General features: G+C 35.6%; 1 protein-coding gene and 1 long non-coding RNA gene across 2 annotated transcripts; both read right to left on the reverse strand.

Moving 5' to 3' along the window:
- Positions 1 to 815: 815 nt before the first annotated feature.
- On the reverse strand, positions 816 to 4,646 carry LOC105799685 (probable purple acid phosphatase 20). The gene is made up of 5 exons (XM_012630356.2): positions 4,298 to 4,646; positions 2,030 to 2,321; positions 1,377 to 1,951; positions 1,199 to 1,287; positions 816 to 1,109 (listed from the first exon to the last, which is right to left on the reverse strand). The coding sequence occupies exons 1-5, from the start codon at positions 4,439 to 4,441 to the stop codon at positions 926 to 928; spliced, it is 1,284 nt and encodes a 427-aa protein (XP_012485810.1). The 5' UTR covers positions 4,442 to 4,646; the 3' UTR covers positions 816 to 925.
- A 1,297-nt stretch (positions 4,647 to 5,943) lies between these two features.
- Positions 5,944 to 9,837, reverse strand: LOC128032447 (uncharacterized). The gene is made up of 2 exons (XR_008188610.1): positions 9,772 to 9,837; positions 5,944 to 6,017 (listed from the first exon to the last, which is right to left on the reverse strand). It is a non-coding gene; the product is annotated as an uncharacterized LOC128032447 (long non-coding RNA).
- Between the last annotated feature and the right edge of the window lie 276 nt (positions 9,838 to 10,113).

Consider the following 10,113-nt stretch of genomic DNA (forward strand, 5'->3'; position numbering starts at 1 on the left):
TTACAGTTTTACCATTCATTTGATATGTATAGAGGCGTATTTAGGGGGGCTGGCAAGGCCCCAACCTCCTCTAAAACAGAATTTTTCATGTAGGCCCTTTAAAATTTTTTAAATTTTAAATTAGTAAAAATAAAATTGTACTTTGGACCACTTAAAATGATAAAGATTTAATTTAATCCTTTAAAAATTATAAAAATATAGGCTACTCAATTGGTGAAATTACATTTATATTATCATATATAAAAGTTACAATTTAATTTCGGCCCCCCAAAAAAGAATTTCTGACTTCGCCCCTGAATACGTATTGAATAAACTATTGTATTTAAAACGTGTGTGAGAGAAAAAAATGTAAAATATATATAAATTTTAATGATTATAATTTTTTGAAAAAGAATAATAGTTAAAAATATGTAAACATATACAATGCAGTCGAGCAATATTTTTTAAAAAGAATGATACATTTTTGTTCTTTTAAAATAGTAGTTTTTGAAAGTGTTTTTGTTAAGTAGTTAATATTTATTCTGCCACCTCCCTGACGATGGTGTTTTATTTTTTGCCCAACCCTTGCGATGGTTTAATTTCATTGCAGTCTACAGATGGTCTTCCTTTGGTAACTGGGGTGCAGCCGGTACTGGCACCATTATTCATGACCACTGCGGTAATTAGATTGCTCATACTACGGGTTCTTAGGAATGATCTCTCAGGCAAATATTATTATTGAGCTCGATGCCACATTTGTCATTAGTCTCTTGAAGAATCATTTGAATTTTAATCTATTATTCAAAAACATGGAAGCATGTTATTTGCAAACCTGCATAGAAAATCATTTAAAAACGATTTCCTCTTTTATTATTGCATTTTTCCTATGGTTCTGAGATTTGTTTTTTTTTTAATCAATGAATCAATTGTATCATAGGATTAAATGTTAAGATTTACAAGCAGGACTCGAGGAGAGGCTTCTGAGCCAAACTGCATCTGAAACAACTGAGACATCATCATCGTTCCTATGCCATGTCCAAACTGCATCCGTTGCATTCACCACCTCAAGTTGGCCGTGCCCGAAGCTTGCTTCCCTGAATACTGATATTCCAGCTATCGGATCCATATACCTAAACAACTCGTAACAAAACATGTTTTCATCATTTTAGATTCAATTAAACAACAGTTGGCCATGTTTATCTTTGGAAAACTGACTCACCTTTTAGCTAGACCTTCACGGTTGCCACCGTCGCCGATTGTGATGTGAATCGGACCGCAATTATCAGCTTGTCCATTGTATACCCGACTCTAGACATTGAAAGGGACAAAGATGCAATTATAAGAAAACTTGAATATATGGGGAAAAAATAAAAAAGAAGATGAAAAGGAAAGCTTACAAAGCGTTCATAAGCATGAACATGGCCAGCAAAAACAATATCCACCCGTGCTTTATAAAGCAAAACTTCCATGTGTTGCTTCATGAGATCTGATTCAGGTTCTCCTTGGTGATCAGTATTGGTATTGTACCAGGGTGCATGGATTAGCGCAACGATCCATGGGGTTTTTCCCCTGTCAATGTTCCCCAAATCACCTTGCAGCCACTTGAATTGATCCGAATCAGGATCAAAATCAGTGTAAGAGCCGAGCATGATAATGTGGACACCGGCCACATCGAAGGAGTAGTACAAGTTGGAAGTGGAACCGCTTTCCTCAAATGGCATGCGCCATCGTGCATTGTAGGCGGTGAAGGGCGTCGAATGGATGATGGGGATCTTTTCGACTTCGTGGTTCCCTTGCGTAACCATCCAGGGTCTTTGGCTAGCCAGTGGCTCGACCAGGCGGCCAAATGAATCCCAAAGAGGTTGTACAAAATCAGCATACGCTAGGTCCCCTGGCAGTAGCAACATGTCGTAATTCGATTGTGCTATGTGTTGGAGAGTTGAGTTTGTCCATCCTGTCTGTCCAAGATCACCTTGCAATGCACACACATTTGCATAATCAATAACGTAAAACAAGAACTAGAAATTTAGGTGTTTAGAACCTGACATACCAACAACGGTGAATTTGATGGGAAGATGAGCCGGAGGGGTTTTGAGACTAAATTGGCGGGTTGAATCAGAGCTGCAACGATAGTAATAGGCAGTGTTGGGATCCAAGGGACCGATGACTACGTGATGAATTTGACCGGATTTATATACAAGGTAACGATAGGAAGAAGAAGTTCCAGTTGCAGATTCCGTGTAAGCCCCTGCTGATGTACCGTATTCTACTACTGATGGAGCTGAGCTTTGGGTAATCCAAGATATCCTCATTTTATCAGGACCAACTGCGGATATATGCACCTGAAACAGTCAATTTTCATTTTTTAACAAAAGGGTTAATCATAATGATTGAATTATTTACACTAGCATAGTAGCATAGTTTAAAGCCAAAAATATGCTACCCTTCATCATATTTTGAACCTAGTAGCTAGGGATATATTCATCGAAACTGTACTGGTATCGACGGTATTGGCTGCTACCTCGTATTTTTGTCTTAAATCAGCATCAAATATTCTAAACCTTCCTCTGGATTCACTCAAGGGTAAAAAATTGCCATTGAAACGCACTGGAGTTTGTTTGGAACATCTTCAGTGGGTGGTCTAAATACACTGGTTCCCCAAATACTAACCAGAGGTAAAACCTCCGATGAATGCACCGGAGTAAGATAATTACTATATTAACTCCTCTATTTTGTTATTATTAATTTATTTTAGTTTAAATATATTTTTAATTATTATTTAATAGAACATTATTTTAATAATTTAATATATATTATAATATAGCACATAACAGAATTATGTATCAAACATATTCATACAAAATTAATATAAATAGTAAATGAGACTATATTATTTAATATAAATCTAATATAGAACTAATAATAATTTGTTTTAGTAAATTATTTAAAATTAATATAATTTTAGTATTTTTAATTATAATTAATACAATATAATTTTTAATTTTATTTTATTTAATACAAATTTTAATAATTTAATATATACATTTTAAATTTAATATCCTTGTAATTAGTTTATATTCTTATCTCACTACCACCATTGCAATTAAACCCAAACACATATATATCACTACCACCATTTTCAATCTCCAAACCCAAAACTAAACTAAACTTACCGTCTAATTTTTGTATCAATCAATATTTCAGTGTTTCATTGTATTTGGATTAGTTTTGACCATATTTGGGTAACGAGATTTATGTCTAATTCAAATGTTTGATGGAGATAAAGTTGGGTCAATGAATTGAAGTGTGTATGTGTTATTTCCATAATATGGGGAAGAGGCGACTGCATGGATATGCAGAAAGTTGCAAAGGAAAGGTGAGAAGGACAGAATTGGCAACTGTGCCATTTCTATAGCTATCTAAGTCTGTAATGAGAATGATGGCATGAATCTAGAAGAAGTCGACTATAAGTGGAAAGCGACAACTTATAACAGGCAATGCAGTCCAAAAATGTTATTTTAAAATATTGTTTTTCGAAGAAGAAAAGATGCCATGTACTAATTTTAGTCCGAATTATACTCCATTATCGTGACTCTGGCCAACCACTTTGACTTAACCACCTCTAACTTCTACACGTTAATTTCATTACCGAATCATTAATAGACAGCAAGAAAATCCCACCATTAAAATTTATGGAAGATTGCACTACGTTTGGTTTGGAAATTGGGAAATGATGCACATTTTGTCATCTGATTAACAGCACTCCTCCAACCTAACAATCTCAAATCCCTACTCAAAACCAACCTTGCATTATTCTTTTACCATGATTTTTATCTATGAACAATTTTAGATAGAGTGTCGGATATATTCACTATTTTCAGAAAGACTTTATATTGAATCTTTATATATAAATAGAGAAAAAAATGGTAGAATTTCCGGTGAGGGTATCTCTTGAACTTCAAACAGAAACAACAAAATAATTGGTAGCTACCATAATTGGCATGCAAACTTGGAAAAAGTAAGGCCTAGTTGATACAAAAGAGGGCAGGTCACGTCTTACGCAATTCCGCCCCCATAATTTTAGCACCATACCAAATTGAAAACTATGAAACTACAACAGCAAGAAAAATAACGAAACCAGAGAATTGAGATTGAAAAAAAAAAAAAAAGAATCTGATATTTTTAAAAATATCCAATGAACACAATTTCCCCTCTTTACAGTAATCCGCCACGCAAAGCCATAATAAACTTAAAATAATATCTATATACAAATTCAATGAAAGAATGTATGATGAAAGGAGAAATGAAAAAGGATTACCTGTTGAGGAGAAGTTGAGGAAAATTGCTTTGGTTGAAGAATGGAAATGTTCTTGCGAACAGGAGGACGATCATACGAAACAACGCAGCCAATGAAGGCTATGGCTAATACAAAAACCAGAACCTGCCCTTTCACTTCAGCCATGGCCCAAACACACCAAGACCAAGACGATGAAGCACTAGAAGATTGAAGGCAACTAGCATAAAACAATGTTTACTTCAAATGTCTTTTTTTTTCCTCGTATTGAATAGATAAGCTGGCTTGTGCCAACATTTTTATTGTGGTCTGTCAGATTATATAACATCACATGACGACATTGGAGGTTGCGAAAGATAGAAAGCAATCAGGATAGTGATATACACATGGGACAAGAAAGGTAAGACATCTGTAAATTCTATCTTCTTTTGGCATTTATATAGAAATTTTTAAAATTTATATATTTTATGCGATAAATAGTATTAAGTGGCCTCATATATTCTACTTTTAATACATCATGCATTTTCAATGTTGCTGTGATTGATTTAGCATTAAACGTACAGAGCAGACTTTTGCTTTTGCCAGTTTTTTCAGGGGAAAAGAACAGTCCCTAACTCCTTCAAATACTGCAGCCCGTAATCTAATAAATTTTCAGTTCTTTCTCACTTTTTCTTTTCTTTATTTATATATATATATAAAAAAATGGGTCATCTTAATACTGGAAAATTCATTTGGTGGGCTGTAATTGCCCCACATATTTGTTTTACGTTACAACTTCTCATGCCTTGCAAACTGATTTTGGTTATTTTTAGAATGGAGTTAGATTCTTAAATGGAGAAAAATTATTTTTTAAATTTAAAATTTCTTAAAAGAATACAATTTTATAATTTAATCAAATTAAGAGTGAGATTGATTTTATTATTTAATAAAGCTAATGAATGATAGAGCTAAAATGAAGAAAATATTCACAGCAGAAGCGTGTACTTGTTCATTTTTAAGAGGTTAAACAAATTTTTTTTCATTTTGGGTTATACTTGTTTCATATGCTAGCTTTTAGTTTAATTATTTATGAGTCTAAATTATAATTTTTCCTGTTTAAGGGGGTTGTAAAATGGTAAGAGAACGAGAAGATATCTATTTTATGTTACTTTTAATTGACTTGTGGTTGATGAGTAGCTTTACGCAAAATGTGGTGAAAAGAAAAAGAAAGGTTCATTCATATAAAACAATATGCAATGCAATATTTAATTAGACCAAGCAAGCCGTTATTGGAAATCTTGATTTTCCATTTTGATGAAAAGAGAAAATAATTGGTCAAACTCTTCTATCCAAACAAAATTTCATATATATATATATATACACACACGTAGGATATTAAACCGAACCAAGTGTGTTTCCCTGGGGAAGTTGCTTGGTTACGTAGGAAAGTCAAAAGTGCACACTTTATGCATTGTTAGTTATTGTAAATTAACAATTTAATTAGTAATAAAAATTAAAAATCCAATTTTTGAATATACAATTAAAGTCAATTTAATATAATAATATAAAAAAAAAGTCTGCTACCCTAGCACGTCTCTGTCTGCCTCTTTGGCAAGGTTTTGGTTTTCTTGAGTATCTCTCGTTTCAGAGGTATCCCTTCTGATTTAGAGTTTTTGCACAGATTTTTCCACTTCCACTATTTTAACAGGCGTCTATGGAGTCAGATTTTGCTGGACTATCCCTTGATGAAGAAGAAGAAGAGATCCTGCAAGTACAAAACGATTCAGATCCGGTGAGTGAGGAAGAAATTCTTAGTCTGGTTGGTTATTTTCTTACAGCCAGTATCATACATTATCCAGCAATGAAAAGCACCATGGCAAATTTGTGGCATCCTGTCAGGGGTGTTCAAATCAGGGATCTGGGGGAGAAAAGGTACTTATTTAAATTTTTTCATATTATAGATATGGAAAGAGTTATTAATGGTGCTCCTTGGACATTTAATAATCATTTACTGATTTTGCACAAGCTGAAAGGAGGGGAAGACCCCCTGAGAGTTCCATTAATTTCTTCACCGTTCTGGGTTCAAGTTCACGGGGTGCCCATTGGATATTATTCGGAGAATTTGGCTATGCAATTAGGAAATTTTATTGGAAATTTTCAAGATTATGATGGCTCTAGTTTGGGGAAAGAAAATATGAATTTTATGCGTATTAGGGTTCAAGTTGATATTCGGCTTTCGCTAAAAAGGAAAAAACAAGTTAAGTTTCGCAACAAATGCTCATATGTTAGATTTCAATATGAAAGACTTACTCTTTTTTGCTTCTACTGTGGCCGTTTAGGCCACAATGATTCCTTTTGTGAAGCTAAAATGGAGGCTGGGGCTGATGTTAATGAACTGGGATGGGATTTGTCCTTGCGAGCACAGTCCAGAAGAGCCCAAGCAATGAATAGTGCCTGGTTAAGGGAGGAAGGAGGTTTTGAAGGGGGAACGACTAAAAGGGGAGCATTTAGGGGAAATAGAGATTGGGGATGTGTCAAAAAAATTCGAGGGAATTGTTGATCCTATTCTAGGTTTTAATCTGGAAGGTAATAGGCTCTCCTTACAATCAGAAAGGAAAAGAGCTTCATTTGCTGATAATCAAACAGCCATGGAACATGATTTGGAGAATGAGTTGATTATTGGGGAGGAAGGGAAAAAAAGAGTGAGGGAGGATACCGAAGAAAGGAGTGTTATGGAAGGGAGAATCAGGAGGGTACCTGACAGCAATCTTTCATTATCGGCGGCTGCCAAGAGGCAAGCCGGCCGGCCGCAATGAAAATCTTAAGTTGGAATGTTCGAGGTTTGGGGAATCCTTGGACGGTTAAATTGGCCAGTATTCTTTGAAGCTTCAAAATCCCCAGGTCATTTTTTTGATAGAGACTAAAATAAACAAGAAAATGATGGAAAAAATACAAGGAAGCTGTGGTTTTCAGTGTAGAATTGATGTAGAGTCGGTTGGGTCTAGAGGAGGACTTTGTCTAGCTTGGCAAGGGAATGTTAATATTGTGCTTCAAAGCTTTTCAAATCGTCATATTGATGTGATTGTTGGCGAAGGGGATGGGGGAAAGTGGAGACTCACAGGGTTCTATGGTTCTCCTTATTCAGGTGAAAGAGAAGAATCTTGGAATTTGTTGTGACAACTTAGTACTCAGGGTGATTTTCCATGAATGGTTTGTGGGGATTTTAATGAAATCTTATACGGTTTTGAGAAGAAAGGTAGAATACCTAGAGAGGAAAGGAGAGAAGCTTTTCGAAAGGCTTTAGATGATTGTAATCTGATAGACTTGGGTTATTCAGGCAAGCGGTTCACGTGGGAGAGGGGTAATTTGCCAGAAACAAACATTCAAGAAAGACTTGACAGAGGAGTGGCAACAGAGCAATGGCATTCTTTATTCCCTAATACTCTTATTCAACACCTCCCATATTCATTTTCTGATCATTGTCCACTTCTTATTGATATGAACTTCAGAGTTAAAAGGGACAGAAAAGAATTTCAAATTCGAAGCTTGGTGGGTTTTAAAGGAGACATTCTTCAACGAAATCAAACGTATTTGGGAAAATTCCACAGGAGATTTTTTATACAGGCTGGAAAACTTAAAAAGAGGATTAGAGAGGTGAGGAGCTTTGGTTCAGCAAAGGAGGAAGATGAATAAAGAGGCTTTAACTTCTAGACTGGAAGTTTTACTTGAATCAGAGAGAAGTGATGAGAACCTGGCAGAGATTATTGATACAAAACTCCACCTGAACTTTGAGATTGACAAGAATGAAAGATATTGAGAGCAAAGGGCCCGAATTAACTGGCTGAAATATGGAGATAGAAATACAGCTTTCTTTCACAAACAAGCGTCTCAAAGAAGGAAGCATAATAGGATCCAAAGGTTGCAATTTGAAGATGGAAGGGAGACAGAGGATTGCAGGGAGATGGAGGTCATTGCTAGTTCATATTTTTTAAAGTTATTTTTAGCAGGAGGGCAAAATTGCTACGTGAAAATTTTATCAGGCATTGATAGATGTATTTCTGAGGAAGATAACAGTAAACTAAAGGCAAGGTACACGAAAGAGGAGATACGGGAAGCTCTTTCAGAAATAGGACCGACAAAGGCTCCAGGAGAGGATAGTTTTCCAGCCTTATTTTATCAAAAATGCTGGCCAATTATTGGTGATGACGTCTCCAATTTTTGCCTCTAAAGATTAAATGAAGGTATGGATTTGCGTTCAATTAACAAAACAAACATTGTGCTCATCCCAAAAATCCAGAATCCCTCAAGCATTATTCAGTTTAGACTTATTAGCTTATGTAATGTGATCTATAAACTGATTGCTAAAGTCATTGCAAATAGACTTCGGGGAGTAATTCATAAATGTATTGATTTAGCACAGAGTGCTTTTGTTCCAGGAAGGTTGATTTCTGATAATGTGCTACTTGCTTATGAAATTCTTCACACCTTAAAGCTCAAGAGGTTGGGAAAAAAAGGATTCATGGCTGTTAAATTGGACATGAGTAAGGCTTACGATAAAGTTAAATGGGGTTTTGTGGAAGGGGTGATGAAAAAAATGGGCTTTTATCCAGGATGGGTTGAGTTAGTATTGAAATGTGTCTCTTCGGTCTCGTATTCTGTAATTTGCAATGGCAATACTGGACGAACGTTTCTTCCATCTAGAGGTCTCAGACAAGGGGATCCTCTAAGCCCGTTTTTATTTCTTTTTTGTAGGGAGGGAATCTTAAGTTTAATGAGGCTTGCAGAAAGAGATAATGTTCTTAAAGGTGTTAAAGCAAGTAGAAGCGGGCCAGCTATAACTCACTTATTGTTTGCAGATGACTGCATTTTATTTGCAGAAGCTACTGAAAGGGGTGCGCATTCATTGAAACAGATTCTGAAGGATTATGAAGTAAGTTCTGGGCAATGTGTGAATTTTGATAAATCGACGGTTTTCTTCAGTACAAACACAAAAGATAGAGAAAGAGAGGTTGTTTCACAGATCTTTGAGGTCAGAAGAGCAAATGATTTGGAAAGGTATTTAGGGCTTCCTAGTATGGTGGGAAAAAAAACGAGATCGTCTTTTCAAACTCTGAAGGATAGGCTAAAGCAAAAAATCGATAGTTGGAGTATCAAGTTTCTCTCTCAATGTGGAAAAGAAGTGTTTATAAAAGCAGTTCTCCAAGCTATCCCAAATTACTCGATGGCTTGTTTTTTACTTCCTAAGACTCTTTGTATAGATCTAGATCAAATTATAGCCAATTTCTGGTAGCAAAAGAGACAAAATAAAAAAAGTATCCATTGGTGCGCTTGGAAGAATATTTGTTTACTTAAAGAAGATGGAGGTCTCAGTTTTTGTAATTTTGCACAGTTCAATATTGCGTTATTAGCGAAGCAGGGGTGGCGTCTTATTAATTATCCAGATTCATTATTGGCCCGTGTTTTGAAGGCAAAATATTTCCCTAATTTTGATTTCTACGAAGCTCGGTTAGGGAATTTACCTTCATTTACCTGGAAGAGCATTTGGGCTGCGAGAGGACTCCTTGAAAGAGGACGTGGATGGAGGGTAGGGAAAGGTGACCAAATTTCTATCTGGACCGATTTGTGGATACCAATGAACGAAGCAGACAGAATACCGATTCAAGATGGAAATGATAATATTAAATTAGTCTCTGATTTAATTGATTCAAATAGTAGGAGTTGGAAAATAGAGTTGATTAGAAATACCTTCCAACCGGTCATAGCGGAGAAAATTTTGAAGATTCCATTGGCGGAGACAGTACAAGAGGACTTTCAAGTATGGAGAGGAGAACCGACAGGGGAGTTCTCCGTAAGGAGTGCTT

Source organism: Gossypium raimondii, chromosome 9 (assembly GCF_025698545.1).
Source record: "Gossypium raimondii isolate GPD5lz chromosome 9, ASM2569854v1, whole genome shotgun sequence".
In the NCBI taxonomy this organism is placed as follows: domain Eukaryota; kingdom Viridiplantae; phylum Streptophyta; class Magnoliopsida; order Malvales; family Malvaceae; genus Gossypium; species Gossypium raimondii.